Genomic DNA, 23,576 nt, shown 5'->3' with positions numbered 1-23,576 from the left:
AAAGTCACGTAGAAGGGAAATAATAAAATAATGAAAATAAAACATTATATTTTATTTTATTATATTAATATTTCATTTAATTATTATATTATTTTATTACATTACTTTATTATATGATTATATTTTTCTATTATGTTTTATTTTTATTATTTTATTATTTCCCTTCTACGTGACTTTACCGAAAGAACCAAGAAGATGAATCCCTGCAGTCACGAAAGCTTTAAATCGAAACATATGTGTTATTTATGAAATCAGTCATCATAAGCAGCATCACCACCAGCAGCAGTAGTTGCAACCACCATCGCGATCGGCAGTGCGCGCGTTGCGATGATGACGATGTCCTTGTCTTCGCCGCCCCACGCCCGCCCTGTGCCGCGCACAGCTCAACGTGCAGGCGTACGACGACAAAGGGCAGGCGCTGGAGCAGCCCCTCGAGTTCGACATTGTGGTGAAGGACATCAACGATAACGCGCCCGAGTTCTCGTCGTCCAACATCAAGGGGTCGGTGCAGGAGGGCGTGCCCGTCGGCGCCTTCGTCATGCAGATGTCCGCCACCGACAGGGACCAGGCCGGCACGGACGCGAGCGCCATCGCCTACCGCATCGTGTCTCAGAGCCCCGCCAACGCCTTCACCGTGGACCGCAAGACCGGAGTGGTGCGCACCACCAGCTTGCTGGACCGCGAGGTGAGGGGGGGGGGGGGCCGCTGCACGAGCGGTCAAACGCCACCGGACGGCGTCGAAGTGGCTGCCTTGCCAGAGAATGGCTGGTGCAGCAAGCGGAGGCGAGATGTTAACTGCCACGCCTGGTATACAGGAGGTCGTGGGTTCGATCCCGAACCCTGGTGCCTGCTGTATATTTGGAGTTTGCGTGTCTCTCTCCCTGTGGTCGCGTTGATTTTTCTCAGGATACTCCGGTTTTTCCCTCCACATTTAGAAACACACAGTTAAGAGTTTTTAGTTGCTCTACATTTACACGTGATAAGCCACTTCGTTGAGCTATCATTAGTGACCAGTTCGCTCAGTGGGCCTTACCTGGTAAAATGAAAAAAAAGTTTAGTTTTTAGTTTAGTTGTTATTATCACCATCATCATTGCACTTGTTTACCCAGGAAAGCCTCACTGAGTCTCAAGCCTTCGTGTTAGTTTCGAGGGGGAGCGATGCTGCCACGCGTAATCCCAACCGAGAAATTTGTGGAAACATTTTCATATTTCGACCACGGCCCGGGAAACACAATGACCTACGCTGGCAAATGACATCGCGCGATCTTTAACGTCCACCGTGAAGCAGATGGCGCGTATTTTTATGACGAATGCCTCCGCAGTAATCGCCTGGAATAAAGAGGGCTGCTGACTAATTTGCAAATACATTTTCAGCATTGGGATGTTAGGCCCAATACCAGTTGTGTTGTATGTTTTTGTTTATTATTTTTAGATTATGTTCAGTCTGTATGCGGATTGCACGTGTGGGTCTTCTCCGGGTACTCTGGTTTTCCTCCCAAATTACCAGAGGTGTGGACTCGAGTCATGTGACTTGGACTCGAGTCAGACTCGAGTCATGAATTTGATGACTTGCGACTCGACTTGGACTTGCATAACAATGACTTTGTCCCACCTCTGAGATGTGGACTCGAGTCATGTGACTTGGACTCGAGTCAGACTCGAGTCATGAATTTGATGACTTGCGACTCGACTTGGACTTGCATAACAATGACTTTGTCCCACCTCTGCAAATTACACTCTTTAGAGTTGGCCAAATATCCCTATATAGGGCCATAGAGCTTAGGAACGTTTTGTGTCTGGTACTGGCTGTCTTCTCCACTTGTCTGTGGTTTCCCGCACCTCTGAAATCATTTTGTCTCTCAATTGAATGGACACTGCGTGCATTGCACATTCTAAATTACAGACGAACAAGTTAGGCTCCGGAGGTCTGTTCGTAAGTCGATTTGTTCGTAAGTCCAACTTTACTCCTGCGTCTCCTTATCCGGAGACTATGGCCACTGGTGACCGCCGGGGGATGCGTTTCTCGGCAGACGCTGGACTCGTACAGCCTGGTGATGGAGGCGTCCGACAAAAACGGCGACGGCTCGGGGTTGTCCAGCACGACGGCCGTCTCGATCAGCGTGGGGGACATCAACGACAACCCGCCCGTGTTCTCCGAGAACATGGTAAGGGGCGGCGGCAGCAGCGCCGCCTGACGGGATGCCCAGCGAAAGCCGACGAGCTGAACGTGGGCGCTGCGGTGGCAAGGAGATGTTAACTCCCTCGCCTGGTATGCAGGAGGTCGTGGGTTCAATCCAGACCCTGGCGCCTGCTGCTGCTGTATATTTGGAGTTTGCAAGTTTCTCTCCCCATGGTCGCATGGATTTTTCTCATAGTCCTCCAGTTTTTCCCTCCACATTTATAAAAATGCATTTCGAGTATTTGGCTGCTATCAATTTCCACACGATGAGCCACTTTGTTGAGCTATAATTTGTGGCCAGGTCTCTATAGCTCAGTGGGCCTCGCCTGGTAGAGTAAAACAATTATTTTATTTAGTTTTAGTCCAGTGTGGTGGTTGAACAGTGCGGATGAGATAAGCCAGTCAAGTCAGTCTGGTACACCACAGGTAGAGGGATGGCCGAGTGACATTCATGGGAAAAAGAGTGATAAGGAGGCAAATGAGCAACTGGGGTGGATTGGCGAGCGCTGGAATCATCCATCAATCGACCCGAAGTGGTAATACAACTGTGGCAACAAAGCATTTATTTATTCAGTGAAAATTAAGGATATGAACGTTCGAATTCTTCAGTTCGTGTAGATCGCACAACAAGTTTCTAGGATGAGAGTGCCCTTCATAGGAGGAATGGTAACCCTGATGGTAAGCTACTGTCGGGCGTCTCACCACATCGCTCTCTCTGTGCATGCGCCGCAGTTCACCGGCAAGGTGGAGGAGAACAAGAAGGATGTGGTGATCGGCCGCGTGAAGGTGACGGATGCCGACCTGGTGAACACGCCGGCGTGGCGCGCGCGCTACTTCATCGTCAGCGGCAACGAGGGCGGCAACTTCGTCATCGAGACAGACCCCGTCACCAACGAGGGCGTCGTCAAGCTCATCAAGGTACCGCCACACGACGGTGTCACACGGGGTCCTCGCTGCTCGCTCGCCTGCACGGCCCACGTCCTCCACGGCCCCGCATCTCCACATCCCCGCATCTCCACACCCCTGTGTCCCCGTGACCCCACGTTCACCTGTCCCCGTATTTCCGTGCCACCATGTCCCCGTGCCACCGTGACCCCCATGCTCCCGTGCCCTCTGTGTCCCCATCCGTAACCCCCCATATCCCCCGTGGCCCTGTCATTCCCCCCACGTGTCCATGTGTTCTCCCGTGACCGACCCTGCGCGTCCCTCCCTCCCCCTCGCCGATCCCCCCCCCCCGCAGCCCTTGGACTACGAGATGACGTCATCGCAGTCGCTGTCGATCCGCGTGGAGAACGAGGTTTCGCTCGTTAGCGGCAGCAGCTCCTCCAGCTCCATGAGCATCTCGGGCGGTGGTGGCGGCGGCGGTGGCGGTGGTGGTGGCGGTGGTGGCGGTGGCGGTGGTGGCGGTAGCAGCAGCAGCCACAACTCCATGTCCATGTTCTTGGTGGACGTGCTGGACGTGGACGAGCGGCCCGTGTTCGCGCCCAACATGATCCGCGTAGACCGGCTCGAGGGCCAGGCCACGGGGCAGAGCCTCGCAAAGTTCAAGGCGTCGGCACCGACCTTCGTGCCCGGAGGCGCCTCCCACATCATGCGGTGAGCCACAAACCGATCCCACTCGGTAGACAGCAGGGGATGGAGGGTGAGGAGAGGTGGAGAGTGGATAGATAGAGAGAGGGAGGGAGGAGAGAGAGGGAGGGAGAGATAGATATATATAGAGATAGAATGGAGTTGGAGAGAAGAAATTGGAGAAAATGTTTGAGAAAGATAAGAGTTCGGGGATGGAGAGATGGAGGCACAACGAGTGTGTGCGCAGAGAGGGTTGGGATACTTTACAAGGAGATACACAGATAGACCGACAGAGAGATAAGACACATTCATAGAGAGAGAAACACGCATAGATAGAAATACAGAGAGGTAGATCTGTGTTTGGCGAGGTAGGGTTAAAGATATACAGATAGACAGAGATAGTTCTAGATTTGAAGCTTTCGTGACTGCAAGGTAAAAAAATTAACCCGAAAAAACAAAGTTTTTCACTATAAATCCTTTATATGCGTGGCGGCTAGAGTCCTCTCGTCCTCTGGCTTGAGATGGCTGCCACCTATAGGTCAGATGATTGCCTGCCACCATTAAGCAATTGGTAATTAAATATCATTATTTTTTATTTTGCAAAAAAATTTTTCACGAAAATTAATTGTCACGCACAACGAGTCTGTGTGGAAAATGTCAGCTCGATTGGATCACGGGAAGTGGGTTAAAAAACGACCGAAAGATTTGCACGGTCGTAAGCGCGCAAGCAAGCAAGCAAGTGAACTTAATATAAAGGATTTAAAAATAAGACAGAAGCTTGTGTTGCCTCCGAAACGTCGTGATTTGTTATTTAATTTGTATTATTTCTTCTATTATTTTTATTATTTATTTTTTACCTACGTGACTTTACCGAAAAAACCTAAGAGTAAGACAGATATAGATCTGTCTATGGATAAACATAGATCAATCAATGTTATGGAGAGATACAGACCGACAGATATAAAATAGAGGTATGGATGGACGGACGTCGGGCGGCACAATGAGGTGGATGCATCGATTGGCTATTGTATGAGATTGTACGCTCGCGAACCGGGGCTGCGTGTTCACCCATCTGTGCCGCCGTCTGTGGGCGTGGCCCCGCAGGTACGGCAAGCTGAACGACCCGGCTAATTGGCTGGAGATCGACCCGTTGACGGGAGACATCCGCACGCGGGCGCCGCTCGACCGCGAATCGCCCTACGTGGTGAACAACACCTACACGGCGACCTTCTCCGTCGTGGACGAGAGTAAGGGACCGGCGGGACGCTCGCGACCTCACCGCGTTGCTGGGGTGATGGTGTCGATGGTTCCCGTGAGAACGGAGATTTTGGGTCGCGTTGCCGTGGGAAGGTCGATGTCACCCGGGCGATGTTAGCTGGGTTACCGTGAGAACGGCGGTGTTGTTTGGGTTGCCGTGGGAATGGTGATATAATTCAGGTTACCGGCGTAGGAATGGCAATGTCACCTGGGTGATGTTAACTGGGTTACCGTGAGAACAGTAGATGTTGTTTGGGTTACCATGGGAACGGTGATGAATCCCGAGCGACATTACTCCGATAGATAACAGTTTCACCTCGGTGATGGTACCCAGGTTGTCATGGAAATTGTAGTTATCACCTTGACACAGTTACGTCGGTTCCCATTGAAACATTGACGTTATCTGGGTCACCGTGGAAACCCGGACGATGTTATCTCAGTGGAAATGGTGATATTACCAAAATGATGTGACCTGGATTCGATGAGGACAGTGACGACGATGACGATGATGATCATTGTTTAAATGGTCAAGAGACAAACACTGACGTTGCTGCTTATGAAGGTCCAATTTCCACGACGATCCGAATTCGACGTTTGCTGCTCCGATTTCGATTTGCTTCGTTTGCCGCACTTTATTTTGTTCGTTTTGCCTTCACCATTTCGGTCACCCGGGTCAATCCCTCACACCAATGAGCCTCTACGCCGGCCCCTGACCTCTTGAGCTCTCGGGCGATCAAACGAGAGGGCCGACACGGCCGCCGCCGCCGGTGCTGACATCTTCCTCCTCCTGCGCCCGCCGTTGCCCCCAGCGTCTCCGTCGGGCACGAGCACGGGGACGATGGTCGTCAAACTCGACGACAACAACGACAACGCGCCGGACGTGGTGACGCGCAACGTGAGCGTGTGCGAGACGGGGCCCGACTACGTGACGGTGACGGCCAGCGACCCCGACACGGACATCAACGGCAAGCCCTTCACCTTCGAGCTGCCCGCCGACTCCGCGTGGACCGTCTCCGAGACCGACGGTTAGCGGCGACGTGATGGGCGAGGCGGTGGTGGTGGTGGTAGCGGCGGCGGCGGTGGTGGCGGTGGTGGTGGTGGAGGCGGCGGTGATGGTGGTGGTGGGGAGGAGGAGAGAGAAGGGGGGGGGACATGCGGGAGAAACATTGGCAGACACTGGCAGATGCAGGAGGAGGTAGAGCGAGGCATGGAGAGACAAGGGAGACACAGGGACATGGGGAGATGCATGGGGAGATGCGTGCATGGGGAACCGTGGCGCAATGGTTCACATACTGTGCTACAAACCAAGCGACCCGAGTTCGATTCCCGCTCACGGCCAACCCGAGTGGCGATTGTCTGAAGCAGTCCTGGGCCTCCCCTAGGTCGACTCGGCCTCAAATGAGTCCCTGGTGCGGTGTGTAAACATCGCCATTGGGGAGACAAAGGCGGCCGAGCGTGGTGCTGGCCACCCACCCCCTCGTGTGCAGTGCCGGCCTTCATAGGTTCTCTCTATGTATGCATGTTGAACTTATTTTGCACTGTACGTAGCCATCCGTGCTAGTCGGAAGTGCGGGGGAAGGACAACAGACTAAACACAAAAGCATTTCTAAACAAATGAGCTTTAAATCTAGATTTAAAAGTGCATCACTCCAGTGGCTTCCTAATATCGCTAACAGCACTTGTCCTAATGGTCTGCCAAGGCTATACGGGGGATCTCTGTATTTGTTTTGTGTGTGTGTGCTCGCTAACAGCACTTGCCTCAGCAGTCTATCAATCGGCTAGACCGGCCGGGGGAATCTTCGTCTTTGTGCGTGTGAGGCCAACCTCGGGCACGCGTCTCGTGACCGCCATCTCCCCCCTCGCGCAGGCACCTCCGCCGTCCTCAAGTACCGCTCCCAGCGCATCCCCCGTGGCGTGCACGCCGTGCCGCTCATGGTGCGCGACCGGCTGGGCCTGGGCGAGGTGCGCAACGTCACCGTGTCGTCGTGCCCCTGCGAGGCGGGGTCCTCCAAGCCCTCCTGCGAGGCCGTCGGGATCACGGGGTCGCGCGGGGGGGGGCTCTCCGACGGGGCCCTGGCAGGGATCCTCGCGGGGATTCTGGGCTTCCTCATGCTCGGTACGTGGGGGGCGGACCCCCCCCCCCCCCTCCACCGACCCCCCCCCCCTCCCACTAATGGGGTCCATAATGTGGGCATGGCACTCGCGGCGAAGGGAAGTGGAGCCCCGTGGTAATGATGTTTACACCGCTTGTACCGCATACCGATTATCAGCAGAGGAAGACAACCTGATGATGTGGGCAGTGAGGAGTAGGGAATTGGAACTGTTTGGACACATATGTAGGATGGACAACAACAGGATATTAAAAGTGTGTTGTTGTTCGGAAAAATGTAAGGAACTGGAAAGAGAGGAAGACCTAACAGAGAATGGTGCCAGAAAGACGTGCCCACTACTTGAGCCATATTGGCACAAGACAGAGGAAAGCGAAAACAAATGATGAAACGTGCAGTGGACACCTACAGGCTATCTGCCCATGGATCTTGATGATGATGACCGAATATCAAAGTGAATCGCACCGCGTCATTTTAAACGTTTACATTTCTACAAGAACACCATTGGAACCTCCTTTGCCAGTAGCAAAATATGATAATTGTTGTTTTACCCTTTTATCTGGCAACAAAACTGACACCTTTTTTTACAAGGAGTCATGTTTGCATTGACCACAATACCTGCGGTCGGGATGCAAAAAAAACACAACTCTGATAATGTTTTGTTGCCAGATAAAAGGGTAAAAACAATTATCATATTTTGCTACTGGCAAAGGAGGTTCCAATGGTGTAAATGCTTACCCCGAGCTCTCATACTCTGATGGTGCATTGTCTTTGAGTTGTGCGCCTTTTGGCGTCATCGGGTCCATGTGAGACTAGGCTCTAAGAAAAGCTGTCTCGGGTGTTGACCAAACAATTTCAAGGACAGTGCATATCATGATCAGAGTTGTGTTTTTTGTTTGCATTATGACTGCAGGTAATGTGGTCTATGCAAACATGACTCCTTGTAAAAAAGGTGTCAGTTTTGTTGCCAGATAAAAGGGTAAAAAAACAATTATCATTTTCTGCAAGAAGTTTATGAAATCGTTGCTTTGAAACTCGGCGTGCGGTAGAAGGGTTCTGAAGTCGACTGCCGTGTCGCACCGAGCTGTAGGCCTGGCTGAGAGAGAATCCACAATCTCTCACTTATCCTTGGCTTGTCGAGAACAAGAAAAACAAGCAGCATTGCCATAATCCGTGACATGAATTTGCCCAAATGTGTGAGTGTATTCGTGTCGGTGTTTGCATTTCTCCGTGTGTCTCTGCCTCGGTATTTGTCTGTGAGTGTATTCATATCTGTGTGTCTGTGTCTCCGAATGTTTCCGTGTCTGTGTGTCTCCAAGTGTGTTTGTGTGTGTATTTCCGTATCTCCGTGTGTCAAGATGTCTGTGAGTATTCGTGTCTCTCTCCATGTCTGTTTGTCCAATTACATCATCACCCTTGTGAGCTGCACTCTTAACACCTGCATACAATGGTAGGCTCCTCTGATTACCTTTCTTGTTAACATTACTTCTTGTCACCAACCGCCACTGTCTTTCACACACGGTCTCACTGGGCATGGCTCCCAGAAAACGATGCGATTAGTCGGGTTGGTCGTTGAGATGGGAAAGGTGAAGCTAACTCACGCGGGATAGTGCACACCGGCTGTGGCACACCGCCTGGCGCACACCGCCTGTGGCACACCGGCTGTGGCACACTGCCTGGCGCACACCGGCTGTGGCACACCGCCTGGCGCACACCGCCTGGCACACACCGCCTGGCACACACCGCCTGTGGCACACACCGGCTGGCACACACCGCCTGTGGCACACCGCCTGTGGCACACACCGGCTGTGGCACACCGGCTGTGGCACACCGCCTGGCACACACCGCCTGGCACACACCGCCTGTGGCACACACCGGCTGGCACACACCGCCTGTGGCACACACCGGCTGTGGCACACCGCCTGGCACACACCGCCTGTGGCACACCGCCTGGCACACACCGCCTGGCACACACCGCCTGTGGCACACCGCCTGGCACACACCGCCTGGCGCACACCGGCTGTGGCACACCGCCTGTGGCACACCGCCTGTGGCACACCGGCTGGCACACACCGCCTGGCACACACCGCCTGTGGCACACCGCCTGGCAAACACCGCCTGTGGCACACACTGCCTGTGGCACACCGCCTGTGGCACACACCGCCTGTGGCACACCGCCTGGCGCACACTGCCTGGCAAACACCGCCTGGCACACACCACCTGTGGCACACCGCCTGTGGCACACACCGCCTGTGGCACACCGCCTGTGGCACACACTGCCTGGCACACACCGCCTGTGGCACACACCGCCTGTAGCACACCGGCTGACCTTGTGCCTCGCCCTGCCCTCCGAACTCTTCAGGAATCCTGCTGCTGCTCTGCTGCTGCAAGTTCGGCAAGAAACAGGCCCTCATCGGGAAACTCATGGGGGAGCTTCCCAAGAGCTCCCTGTCGACCTCCACGCGCGGGGAGGAGCAGGACAAGGTGAGCCACGGCCGCACGAGTCGGCGAGTTAGCGAATCGGCGGGTCGGGGAGTTAGCGAGCGCCCAATTAAGGTCGGAAATACAGATAAGGAGACAATACGCCCCCGTCGCATATCACCTGCCCCTCCGCATAATGAAATAACATATTTTCTACGCGTTCCGTTAGCCAAAAAAACTATACGGACTTCGTAAAACTGTGGGACTCATATCCATACGAGAGGGTCCCTGCCTATCAACATCTGGCCGAGCTCTCGTGATGAGAGACTGAATGTTGCGAACGACCCAGTTTGCTTGTATTTGAAGCCAGTGCTGCTGAAAACCTTGTGGCTGATTTGATATGTAAAAAAACACTTTGGGTTTTTAAAAGTATTTGATAGAATGTTGGGATGGTGTTGTTACTTTATATGAGTGTGGCATAGTGGCTAGCACTGCACGGCGCTATGAACCCGACTTCCCAGATTTGATTCCACGACCATGACTAACATCGATATCAGAGCCGGTTATGGGCCTCCCCTAGGTCGACTCGGCCTTGAATGAGACCTGGTGCGGTCTGTGAAAACCTTGGCACTGTCGTGACAAAGGCGGCCGGGCGCACGTGGTGTTGAAGGCCTTGCTGGTTGCTCGCCAACCACACCTGCTCAAACACTCCTGTCCAACCACACCAGCCCCAACATTCGATGTAGTCTGCACAGGGGAAGCTTGCCGGTGTGCAAGCGCGCGTGAGCGTGCGTGTGTCCGTGCGTGCGTGCGTGAGCGTACGTGTTTGACACGGCCCATGTGACCACCACACAGCCAAACGGGCTGCGTGCGAGGCAGCTGCCTGCCTAGGCGCCGGGTTACAAGGCGGCAACAGAGGTTGCCGAACAAACTGAACACGTAAACAACAACAAAAACACACACGCAAGCAAATAAGCGCGCAGAAACTCACGTGCATATGGTGGAGCATTTTTAGTAATACAACAAACAGACCTAATTTTTTATCTAGTCACATACAGGAAAATGTATTAGTTCTTTTTTAGTCCATTACACCCAGTGTTATTCAGCAGCATTGGGATATAACAGGCATGACCCTGCTGATGAAATCCATGAAGTCAGAACTGATCTATTAGTTTTGCTGTACAGCCAAACCCTTGCGGATACAACTTCGGTCGATGTTTTATTTTTGCTTGGAGAGGCAGAATTTTATTTTTGCTTGGAGAGGCAGAATCTTGACTCTATTAAAGTCTCCTCATAAAGGTGAGGACCAGGCGGGGCATTATCTGTCATGCCCAGGGGACCCACTTATGGATGAATACAGCTTCACCTGTGGAGGCTGCTCCCCCCCTCCCCCTAGCCACAAGCAACTGTACCAACTGACCCATTGCTAATTTGTCCACCTGTGTTTCTCTCCTGTCTCACACGCGCGCACACACACACGCGCATGTACGTGCATGCACACACATACCCACTCACCCGTACGCACACAAATACACGCACACAAATACACACACATACACACACACAAACACACACGTACATAAACTAATATACGCGCACGCGCACACAGGCACTGGGCGGGATGCAAGGACACAGCGAGATCGTTCCGCTCGTCACAAAAAGCTCCGCCAGCGCCAACTTCTCCTCCGGCAAGGTCACCAAGTCAAAGGTGCGCGCTACGAGCCCAGTGACACGAGTTCGATTCTCACTCGCGCCCAGTGGAGATTATCTGAACTGGTCCTGGGCCTCCCCTAGGTCGAATCAGTCTCAGATGTGTACCTGGTGCGGTGTGTAAACATCTCCGCTTGGGAGACAAAGGCGACCGGGCGTGGTGCCGGCCACCCACCCCCTCGTGTGCTGTGCTGGCCTTCGTAGGTGCTCGCTAAACAGTATTTTCCCCAACAGTCTGTTAAGGCTATAGGGATAATCTTTGTCTTTCTGAGTGATTCGCTGGTGCGGAGCAATAGTTGTAGTGGTTAGGACACTACGCCACACACTCGGCGACCCGAGTTCCATCTCCTACTGAGGACCAACATAGTGGCGAATATCTGAACAGGTCTTGGCTTCCGCTAGGTTGTCTCAGCCTCAAATAGGTACCTTGTGTAGTTTATAAAGTTCACAAGTAGGTAGAGAAAGGCAGTCTGACGTGGTGCTTAGCTACACCACTCACCTCGTGTGTCATGTCGGTCTTCATAGGTGTTCGCTTAACAGCACTTGCCCCAGTGGGTTGTTAGAGGCTATATGGGGGATCAGTGTGTGTGAGACTCATGAGACTGACTCTTCCCAGCCAGGACCTGTACAACTGTCCATCAGTGCTGGAGCCCAAGCAAGGCTTATTGTTGTGTTTGCTGTTGTTGTTAATCGTTGTTGTATGTTGCTGTTGTTGTTTGACAGCCCCCGTGGTTTTAATAAAGGCTGTCCCAGTGCCAGAACATTGTGAGCAGCCGGTGGGTTTCCCTGAGCAGTGGGAAGGGCTATCTGGGCAGTGGGAGGGGCTATGTGGGTAGTGGGTGGAGTTACCTGAGCAGTGGGTGGAGTTACCTGAGCAGTGGGTGGGGCTATCTGGGCAGTAAGAGGGGTTACCTGAGCAGTGGGAGGGGCTAGCTGGGCAGTGGGAGGGGCTATCTGGGCAGTGGGAGGGGCTATCTGAGCAGTGGGAGGGGCTAGCTGGGCAGTAGGAGGGGCTATCTGGGCAGTGGGAGGGGCTATCTGGGCAGTAAGAGGGGTTACCTGAGCAGTGGGTGGGGCTATCTGGGCAGTGGGAGGGGCTATCTGGGCAGTGGGAGGGGCTACCTGAGCAGTGGGAGGGGCTAGCTGGGCAGTGGGAGGGGCTATCTGGGCAGTAAGAGGGGTTACCTGAGCAGTGGGTGGGGCTAGCTGGGCAGTGGGAGGGTCTATCTGGGCAGTGGGAGGGGCTATCTGGGCAGTGGGAGGGGCTACCTGAGCAGTGGGTGGAGTTACCTGAGCAGTGGGTGGGGCTATCTGGGCAGTAAGAGAGGGTTACCTGAGCAGTGGGAGGGGCTATCTGGGCAGTAAGAGGGGTTACCTGAGCAGTGGGTGGGGCTTTCTGGGCAGTAATAGGGGTTACCTGAGCAGTGGGAGGGGCTATCTGGGCAGTAAGAGGGGTTACCTGAGCAGTGGGTGGGGCTATCTGGGCAGTAAGAGGGGCTATCTGGGCAGTGGGAGGGGTTATCTGGGCAGTGGGAGGGGCTACCTGAGCAGTGGGTGGGGCTACCTGAGCAGTGGAAGGGGCTACCTGAGCAGTGGAAGGGGCTACCTGAGCAGTGGAAGGGGCTACCTGAGCAGTGGGAGGGGCTATCTGGGCAGTGGGAGGGGTTATCTGGGCAGTGGGAGGGGCTACCTGAGCAGTGGGAGGGGCTACCTGAGCAGTGGAAGGGGCTACCTGAGCAGTGGGTGGGGCTGGCAGGGCCGAAGAGCAGTGGGTGTGGGTCCATTGCCACACAGGGTGAGGAGGTCACTGCCTGTGTGGGTAGGGCTAGCTGAGTGAACAGATTTGCTGTCGGCTCACCATGCATGGGTCCTGGTTGAGTCTCTCGGGAAATGCATTAGCTTCGCCTGCAGGGCAGCAGCAGGCCTCGCTTACCGGAGTGGCTCTCCGGCTTGTTGACGACGTCCCATTCCCACTTCCGCCGGCAGTACGTGAACCAGGTGGAGACCGTGACGGAGAGCGAGTCCGGACTCAACCAGGGCCGGTCGTTCGCCAAGAGCGCCGGAGCGGCAGGGGCAGCTGCAGGGGTAGCTGCAGGGGCAGCTGCAGGGGCGGGCTTCGGGGCAGGCATGGGGGCCGGAGCGGGCGGAGGGGCCGGAGCGATGAGAGGCGGCGCTTACGTGGAGAACAGCGCGGCTGGAAACATGAGCAACGGACAAATGGTGAGCGCTCCGTGGTCGTCGTCGTCAAGATCAGAATCAGATTTAAGAAAAAAAATGTATCCTGGAGAAATCCGATGAGCTGCAAAGCTCATCTTTTTTTTCACGGATGCCCAGTAGCGGGGGGGCGGGTCAGAAAGTTACAACAACAAACAATACAAAAAAAACCCGATAGGAATGCAAAGTATAGGAAAAGATAAGCAAATCACTAAAAATGTATAAATGTAAACTCAACTCTTTTTATTTTACCAGGTAAGGCTCACTGAGCTGTCAGTTCTTTTTCAGAAGTGACCTGGCCACAAATGATAGCTCAACAAAGTGAATTATCATGTGGACATTTCTAGCAGGCAAATCATCTAAAATGCATTTCATTAATGAGTCATCTCGAACAGTGAACCCATCAGCAGCACTCGTCACCACCATGAGAGTTATCTTCATTATCTCTGTAATCATTGCCTTCATCATCATCATCATACAAGTATACTAGCAGAAGTACCCGGCGTTGCCCGGGTGAAAAATATATTTCTTAATAACCTTACATATATACACAGATGGCCTGCTACCCCCCCCCAGCCACGATCTCCTCGGCCGCTGTGCAGTAATATCTACGGCCTATAGTGGTAGCATCTAGCAAATGTATAGTAGTAATCACTGCACGCATCGGGGTGGGGGGGACATCACGCAGTGAAGAATTTACCTGAGCGTTTAGTGTATTTTTAAAGCATTTTGAACGCAAAATAAAATGTTCCCCTCACTACCAACTATTAGTCTTTTATCAACGTGACACTTTTTTACTGATTGGCCGTGTCGGGTGGTGGAGGGTTACAACACATTAATAAATAAGGCGATCTAAACCCAATAACGTTGTTTATGAATAATGGTCGCGAAAGCCTACGTGTTACAAATTGACTCACTTTACTTAATAACCAGGCTACAGTCTACATTATAGACTGCCAGTACACCCACCCAGCTTAATAACCAGGCTACAGTCTACATTATAGACTGCCAGTACGCTCACCCAGCTTAATGACTATTTGTACAGTCAACATTTAAAGAATCGATTCTTGGCGCGTCGGGTTTAAAAGTAATTACACAGTTGTTTTTTCATTGGTATGTAATGTTTGAAAGTTTTCAGAAGATTTTAAATGTATTTTCCCCCCGGGCAACGCTGGGTATATCGAGTTTATACCACAAAGTCGTCGCTTGACACGGGTGGGGTGTCGAGGCCTAGTACCGTGCAGAGCCTCCAGCCTCGCCTAGATTGCCCACCCGGCTGAGGCTGGGTACTGGGGCCGTTACCCCCCCCCCCCCGCGCTACAATAATACTGTCTAATCGCTATAATTTTATAATCTACCGACCCTATAATAGTAATTGCACACATTGGGGTGGGGGGGGGGGAGTGAAGAGGACGTGAAACTTTGATGAATTTACCTCAGAGTCGCGTGTTAATGCGTGCGCATATTTTTAACGGGAATTAAAAATGGCGTCCACCCCGCAGCGAATGCGTCGCTACCCGTTGCCAGGGGCAACCGCCGTGGAAAACCAAACGGACCAATCGTGTCTCGCAAATCCCTCACATTTCGTCCAATGAAACTGCGTATGGTCCGGCGACACACAGACAGACAGACACACACACAGACAGACAGACAGATTTGCGATTTTATATATATAGATTGGTTATTTGGATGTTTGATCATGTGGTTGAGTGTTTGGCTGTTTTGAGTGGCTGATTGAGCGATCGAGTGTTTGAGTTGTTGTTTAAGTGGGTGACTGGGTATTTAGTTGTGTGTTTGAGCGGTTAGTTGATTGAGTAGTAGTTGAGTGGCTGGTTGAGTGATGGGCTCATTGAGCGGGTAGTTGAGTGGGTTGGTATTGTTGGGGAGTCACATGATGTGTGGATTGCGTCATTGCATTGTAGCATGATGTCATAGAATGGCATGACATCATTGCTCTTTGGGCATGACTTTTTAACTTGGCTTTTGAACGTGTATGCTGATCTCGGACACGAGTCTGCTGTCATTATTCATTGAATCTACGACAGGTTTGATGAACACATTTCTCGCCCCCTCCTCTGCCGTGTTTGTCTCTCCCAGGGCACCTTCCACAGCTCTGTATCAGACACTGAGATGGACGGCTCGGGCTACATGGTCAATGCGGTACGGCATGACACAGCCAATCATCATCATGAGCATCATCATAAACGTCATCATCCTCATATTCATATTTCATCAATGTTGTCGTCATCGTAAATACGCGTAAATTGTCATCATCATACGCAGAATTATCATCACTATCATTGTCAATCAACAGGTTCAACCAGAAGTAATGGCAGCATCAACCTTTACCAAAACATATCCCAATCGCCACCATTTTCTGATGACCGGGCCGGTTTTTGTTGCCAAAAATTGGTGGAAAGTGGTTTCCGTCATCGTCACCATCAACCAAATTATTAAATGTGGGATGATGCGTAGCACTCATCATCGCCCCTTACTGCGGACACTATGGCAGGGCCTCCCTGTAAAAGTCAAGACAATCAAAATTAGGCTTTTTCTGGGAAGAACAAATGTAATCAAAGAATTCAACTCATTAATTATCCGCTGAAGGTTCTTGGCAAGGCATCTCCATCCCTGACTCTTGCGACGCAACAATCCGTCGGCGAGCTTGTGCCCACGAGCCCAGACACCTGTGAAATACTGGACGTCTGTGAAAAAGAGCTGCATAGCTCGATTTGAAGCTTTCGTGACTGCAGAAATCCATACTCTTTGGTTCTTTCCGTAAAGTCAGTAGGTAGAAATGAATAAAATAAAATTAACTACGTGACTTTACCGAAAGAACCAAAGAGTATAGCTGTATAGTTCATTGGATTTCTGCAGGATAAATAAAGATTCTGAGCCCATCTCATCACACCACGCGCTACGTGGGACATCCTCTCGGACGCACTTCCTCCTTTGGCTGCCACTTTGTTGTTAGCCTCGGCCATTACACCTGCGGCCTTGACTCTTTCCCGTTCCCAGACGTTCGCAAGTTGCAGCGTGGGGGGTCCCGTTCGCCGGTGAATCTCAGAACACGCAAGCAGTTGACGTGAATTCTATTTATATAGGCGGATCTCCAATTTTTTTAAAGACCGTGTACTCACCGCAGAGAACCGTAGCGACACGACCGCACTCTATGATAGCTGGCGCCAAACTGTGCCACGCCCTCCCGCCTGGCTTTATGGAGCCTCAGTACCCATAAAGTTATTTTATTTTTTCTTCTGATTCCGTTCCAATGACGTACGTATACATCATCGGAATGGAAAAGGGGTTAATAGGTGCTCGCTAACTGTGACTCGCTCCAGCGTTGCCACACAGGCTGACCGTTGTCTCTGTGTTGTCCGTACGCGCGCAGGGCGGTGGTGGCGGGTGGCCAATCACCACGCTCGCACGTGGATCTTGCGTCAACGGCGGTATAGACGTAAGTTTCTGACCTTGGCCTTTCGCCTTTGTCTCCCAAGTGGCGATATTTACACACTGCACCGGGTACACATCTGAGACTGAGTCGACCTAGGGACTGGCCCAGGACCAGTTCAGATAATTGCCACTGGGCGCGAGTGAGAATCGAACTCGTGTCACCGGGCTCGTAGCGCAGCATGCACCTTTGTCTTGGTGACCTTGTTGGCCGTGATCTGTCCACTGCTAAATGAATGAATTCCTCCCTGAGCAATCTCTTACGGTCATGCAACACAAGGAAGCCATGCAGCACCTGAACGGGGGGGGGGGGGGCGGTGGGGGGGACGTTCTTTCTTGAGCGCCTTCTGTCATTTGACTTCCACTCTGTCGTTAATATCGACCACCAGTCATCGTCTCTTCTAGCGACGTGTCCTGCTCAAGAGACAATGATGATGACAGTGATGACGATGATGATGATGACAGCGATGAATATAAGTAATACGGTGACAATAATGCCGTGTACAATTATTACAATGGGCATGGTAGTTATGATGATAAGAAAGGTGATAATATGATAATAACATGTTTTATATCTGCCCATTTTCTCTAACTACAGATGCAGCAGCAGCAGCAGCTCCAGGGTGGCTTTGCAGAGTACTCTGGGGAAACCATGGAACACTCGGACATGGCCTTAATGGAGAGTGGGGGGCAGATGGGCCAGGGCGGAGGAGACACAGCCTACTTCATGACAGAGGTCAGAACTCAATGACCCCTACCCTCAATCCCCGTTCTGTTATCCCAACCCCGAGCCTTTAACCCATGACACCTACGCGACACCCACTTAGCTGTCGTCGGTTATTTTGCTTTATGTTTGGTTCAGTGACTGGTTGGTTATTTATGGTTTCTGATTGCTGATTTTTATTTGTTGGTCTTTGATTGGTGTTTGTCATTCTCTGATTGTTGATTGTCTCAACAATTGCTCGATCATTGGCCGTCCCTCATTGGCTGTCGTTTCGCCATCTCTCGATTGGTTGTTTATATTTGTCGGTCTCCGATTGGTCGTTTGCAGAGCCTCAAGATCCTGGACCAGGATGTGGCTGCTCCGGACACACTGCTCATCTTCAACCAGGAGGGCACCATGGGCGGCTCCCAGTTCTCCCTTGTGTGCCAAGACATGCTGTAACGGCCCGGCTCTCCCTTCTCACGCTGTGTCGCCCAACTTCCTTTAAATAATATCACGTCCCAGTTCCCAGCTACATGCACCACAACTCCCCTCCCCTTATTAACCACAACTCTCCCTTCATGCTAACCCCAGCTTCCTTCCGTGCTAACCCCAGCTTCCCACACCCCGCACCCCCATCCCCCAATGCTAACCCCTAGATCCCATGTACCCCAACCCCTCATGGTTGGCATGGGCCCTGGTGTAAAGAATGAAATGCGGCCCCCTGTCCAATATCCCCTCCTCTTCGGAGCCCAGTGCCTGAGCCCCTCTGGTCTGTGGGCCCCGTTGCAGTTGCACTGCCTGCACACTCCACATCCGCGCTCGGCTCTTCTACCCACGTTGCAAAGCTCTAACCCCTTTCCTATTCTAACCGTGGGGTCTCGCTACACAGACCCCCGATCCCAGCACTCCTCGTACACCGCGATTTTGCACCCCCGCTGGCAACCCCGCGTACCGGACTAGCGGGCTCGGCCCCTGGTGACCACGGCACCCCCACCTGGGCCTTAGCCAAGCAAAGGGACCCCCCTCAGTGGGCTCAGGTAGCTCCCTTTCCAGGAGTGAGCGACGCACTTTCACCTGGGCCACCCGGGGAAGCCGCCGCGATGTCGGCAATGTCGATGCGGCAGAGCGAAACCAGCGATCCGGCGGTGACCGTCGGGTAGCTCACTTGTCTGGGCTTTGTGTTAATAAGTAAATTTTTAAATGAAAAACATCGTGGGAAATTTTGACCGACGAATAGATAATAGTTTGTTAAAAAAATAAGACAAAAATTACGGTCGTTTCCCTTTGGCCGTGGAGGACGGATGGAGGAGAAGGAGGGCGTGAGGTCAGAGCACGATGCGATGAGTCCACGGCACGCGCCTGCGAACGAGCGCGTCGGTGGAAAGAGCTCCTGGGATCACGCGGAGATCTGCGGAACTCCCGAATGGCGCAGGTGGCCAGGAGATGGCGGAGTAAAAAATGGGATGTAAACTCACGTGTGAAAACCTCGCTATCCGTCATCCCCTTGCATGTGTGGAGGGTCTTCTCTGGCCACTGCCGGCTTGCTACAACATGAAACAAAATTATTCCGCAAAGAAAAAATTGGTCAATAATCCTAGGATTTGTGGGTAAATAAATATAATTATTGCTATTATTATTTAAACATTGAATATGCTAAATGATTAAAACAACTTGACGAAGATTTCAATATGCCTTAAACTCTTGGAAGTTGAAGTCAGATTGGACCCAGGATATTCGATTATTGAAGCCATCGATTTACTCTACTCACTATCTGTTCGGTCACTCGACCAATCGGATAACTCCAACGTAGTTGGGGAAAAAAATGTCGCCTCTTATCCGCGTGTGCCGCTGGACGGGAGGTGATGGACTTGGCGATGGTGATGGCATTATTGATCATCAGCCAAGTCCCTTTGGGAGTGGCTTGTTGGGGGTTTCCCGCTTTCAGGAGACGGGATATGGGGGGCGGTCGACAATGAAAGCCACCCTTGTATAAAGCAGTCGATTGCAATTTTTCAACACGTTCGGCAATAATGCTGTGGCCCTAAAATAAATATAATAGGCGACGTTTCGGGCAATGACCCTTCTTCATAGCACATTTGAATTTGATGTATGTGATATGAAGGGCCATTGCCCAAAACGTCGCCTATTACATAGTTCTCCTTTCAAGGCCACACGCGGTATTATTGAAGAACGTGTATGAGGTTTTTTTGTTGTTATTTGTGCTTTTTTGGCCGATGCCGACGTAGCGATTTGCAGCAGATTCAATGACTCGTCCCACTCATCGTCCCAGACTTATACCATTCTGGGAGATTCCATCAGTGGGAGAGAGATTGTGGGGCGGTGGCAGGGGGGCTGGGGGTGGCGACGGGAGGTGCCGGCTGCAAGTGGCCGTCGGTGTTGTGGGAGTGAGTGGGGAGGGCACGATGCTCCCGAGTGCCCTTGTGTGTTTGATGTTGCGGGTTGTTGGTAGATCTAAGTTATGGGTTTGTTTTACTTGACGTCGTGCGGCCGCTGCTCTCGCTGCTGCTGCTGCTGCTGCCGTTGTTGTTTTGCTGTCGCGGGTGAGAGGTGGCTGACAGCGTCAGATCGCGTGGAAGCGTGCAGGAGCCACACAAAAACCTGACTCGCCAAAAGGAATCTTGTCGGAGTGGGATTGACATTTGAATCATTGTGGGATTCACACTGCAGGTTTTACTCCTGATTACAGTGGGATTCAAGCTGTGACATTCAGACTGGCTGCAGTGGGATTCAGGCTCTGACATCCACACTGATTTCGGTGGGATTCAGGCTGACATTCATGCTGTTTGCAGTGGGATTCACACTGACATTCACAGTCATTTAAGTGCGATTCAGGCAGTGATATTCACCCGAATTTCAGTGGGATTCAAGCTCTGACTTTCACACTGGCTGCAGTGCGATTCACGTTGTGACATTCACACTGATTATAATGAGATTCACACTGATCCATATGGGATACGGACTTGAATGGCGTAAACCCAAAATCTCACGAAAAGCTCAATCCTAAACCCATTTTTGTAGGGCGTTTGAGTCACGCAGCAGTCATAGTTATTTTTTTTGTCAGATGGCCACGGTGTAATATTTTCAATTCACTACATTGTTAAACTTGCCGTTCTTTTCATCGTTCGTTTTTTTTTATCTATGGGGAAAGGGCCGCAATTGTACATAGCGTTCAGTGGCGAGGGTTTAATGGGCAGCACGGTGTGCCTCGTGCGACTGTTGGTTGATGTTCTCCACAGTTGCCAGCCCTGCCAGATTAAGTGGTGAAAAATAGTTCAAGGTCTAGCCCTGCAACTGCTTGCTAGCACCACTGCTAGGGACTCTACAGTCTGATGCAATTTTTGCTTTGAAAATCGGTATGCGGTTCATAAGAGTTTAGAAATCGGCAGCTTGCCTCTCAGATCGATAGGGTTGTCCAAGTTCTCACGTGTTTTGACACGTTCCCGTGTTGTTGGCGTGTTATCGCGTTTGTCTGCGCTTTCTCGTCGCGTGCGGCTTCGAGCCTCGCGAGATCACGACTGGATAATATTTTTTACTTGAGTGTGAATAAATCGCGCCTCTATCTCTCTTTGCGTCACGCCGTACCTGGAGCTGAACCGATCAATGAGCAGAGGCGACGTGCGCGTGGCTCAGCGGTAGGAAAGGAAGAACAAAATCGTCTGAAAAAGAAAATAAAGAACCCTTTTTTATCGTCACATGTTTGAGTTATTTTCCGTTCATATTGCCGCGAGGTTTTTGTTGTTGAAGATGTTGATTTGTTTGTGCGGCAGTGGTGCAGTTGTGGGCGTGCTGCGTTACAAGCCCAGTGACCCCAGCAGGATTCCTGATCACGGCTAACATCGGTGACGAGTTCTGTCTTAACCAGTCCGAGGCCCCCCTGTCCCAATCTTCCCTTCAACCTACACTGGCCCGCGAGATGGAATTTCGTCCAAAAATCATCATGACTGACGTGGAGTGGAAAGGTGTGGTCTACAAAGAGGACAATGCTTTTTTTTTCAAATGCCATATTTGAAATTTTCATGGCCTCAAAATCAGCCCCGGTAAAGATGATGTTTACAGTCGGGAGTGACATTCCTGGAAAATGCCGCGTTCGGCAAAACCGTGTTCGACAAATAACAGACCTTATGGGACAAATAGGGTTGCGTTCCTGCGTCCGAAACTATCACCCCCTCACTCTTAGTTCAACTTATTCTACATGATCCACACCCCCTTGTTATTATACCAAAGGATACCGAGTCGCTCTCCATTCCCTGCGTGTGTACAAACTTTAGTCAACAAAAAACCCCGTCTCCATTCCTCTTCCCGCCCCCAATGCCGGTGGCCCTCTGACACTGAATTTCCAGTCCGCCGGTTCGCCCCCAAACGCGGTTCGCCATCGAGGCGTCCACGTGGCTGACGGGCTCAACGACAGGGACGGCGGCTAAGACGCGTGCAGCGATGCGCGCACGTGCTGAGTGCGTTACATTCAGTGCCGGATTATCCTCGTAGCAACAGTAGCATATGCTATGGGCCCCGCAATTTTCAGGGCCCCGCGCTAAATGCTTTCAAGCTATCAATTCCGGTTCAGTGATTCTGCACTTGCTCTATTACTATAGTACGCCTTTTGGTGTCCTCTGATCTAACACCGTTTGAGATGAGGCTCAAAAGAAAGCTGTCTCTGGTGTGGACCAATCAGTTTCAAAGACAATGCATATATTATCAGAGCGTGTTTTTTGTTTGCATTTTGACCACAAGTATTGTGGTTAATGCAGACATGCTTCCTCGTGAAAGGTTTCAGTTTGGTATTTTAACAACTTAACACCTGTTTTGTTCTACACTATGGGAACCTCATTGTTGCCAGATAAAAGGGGAGAAACCTTATTCTCATATTTTGGTACTGGCAAAGGAGGTCCCACTACCTTCAACTTTTATGAACGACTGGGTGTTCAAGGTTATCGATTTGTCATTTTATCTGGCTGTATAGCAAATCAAAAAATACAATTACTTTACTATGCAAGTGAAAAATGTGTGTTTTAAAATGTTTGTTTATTTTATTTAGGGCCCCTTTATAACATATGCTACAGGTCCCGCACTAGCTTCATCCGGCACTGGTTACATCATCACGCGCGCGCACACGTTACAAAAAACACACAGGCGTGGTCAAATGAATCGTCCTCACGGATGTGATAGCTGCCTCCCCTGGTGCTTTTTCATTGCAGTTTCATGACGAGACCAGCGAGCATAAATATCTTTATACACATACGTGAAATAAGTTACCTGGAGTTTACTAGGCGAGAACATGAAATTAAGGGGTCTACAAACATTACATTGGTGACATACTGAGATGGTAACAGGCACGCGCGTATTTCCCGCGCTCCATCCAGTTACTGAGGGGTTGCGCAATCAGAGGGGAGGCTGAGCTCGTTGCTGCCTCACCTTTGGTCTCTTCCTGTATTTGCAGCGGAGCTCCGCAAATTTGCCGATTTTGACTCTAAAAATGATTGGAATCGTACAAAAATTAAATTTATAACACAGATCAGTGGAAAAATCTTAATATGTATTTTATTTATTATTATATATTTTTTACTTTTCGTAACAGCTATTTTCATTGGAGTATGACTGGTGCCTCCCCTGCCTCCCCTGACCGCACGTCCCTGACCTCCAGCCGCCGCCGTGTTCGAGAAACACAGACATCATTGGGTGAACAGCGTGGAGCGAGGGGTTTTCCGCTGTGCTCGCCATCGGCACATTTATCGATCCACATCCAACGAGCCATCGCCCCTCATTTTGGCGGGAGAGACGCGGAGATGTTGGGCAGGCCCTCGTTAATTATATGGGGGGGGAGGGTGGAAAGAATAATAGTTTGTACTCTTGAGACCGTCCATAAATGACGTCACGCGATTTTGGACGATTTTTGACCCCCCCCCTCGTCACACGGCGTCACAAAAAGTCAGACCCCCCCTCA

At 51.4% G+C, this 23,576-nt stretch overlaps 1 protein-coding gene across 1 annotated transcript in view; it reads left to right on the top strand.

Moving 5' to 3' along the window:
* The window catches only part of LOC144727719 (cadherin-13-like), a 40,887-nt gene extending 19,560 nt beyond the window's left edge, over window positions 1-21,327 (top strand). The window contains exons 4-17 of the mRNA XM_078606758.1: window positions 383-685; window positions 2,031-2,165; window positions 2,912-3,097; window positions 3,420-3,775; window positions 4,853-4,995; window positions 5,815-6,030; window positions 6,873-7,121; window positions 9,476-9,597; window positions 11,144-11,242; window positions 13,231-13,464; window positions 15,556-15,618; window positions 16,850-16,915; window positions 17,507-17,644; window positions 17,960-21,327. Coding sequence (XP_078462884.1) covers window positions 383-685; window positions 2,031-2,165; window positions 2,912-3,097; window positions 3,420-3,775; window positions 4,853-4,995; window positions 5,815-6,030; window positions 6,873-7,121; window positions 9,476-9,597; window positions 11,144-11,242; window positions 13,231-13,464; window positions 15,556-15,618; window positions 16,850-16,915; window positions 17,507-17,644; window positions 17,960-18,073 — 2,424 coding nt within the window. The 3' untranslated portion in view covers window positions 18,074-21,327. The remainder of the gene's footprint in view (window positions 1-382; window positions 686-2,030; window positions 2,166-2,911; window positions 3,098-3,419; window positions 3,776-4,852; window positions 4,996-5,814; window positions 6,031-6,872; window positions 7,122-9,475; window positions 9,598-11,143; window positions 11,243-13,230; window positions 13,465-15,555; window positions 15,619-16,849; window positions 16,916-17,506; window positions 17,645-17,959) is intronic.
* The last annotated feature ends 2,249 nt before the right edge of the window (window positions 21,328-23,576 follow it).

The sequence above is a fragment of the Lampetra planeri genome, chromosome 26 (assembly GCF_965212315.1).
Source record: "Lampetra planeri chromosome 26, kcLamPlan1.2.h2, whole genome shotgun sequence".
Taxonomy (NCBI): domain Eukaryota; kingdom Metazoa; phylum Chordata; class Hyperoartia; order Petromyzontiformes; family Petromyzontidae; genus Lampetra; species Lampetra planeri.
Note: the sequence above shows the minus strand (reverse complement) of the source record. Positions and strands in the feature narration are given on the sequence as shown.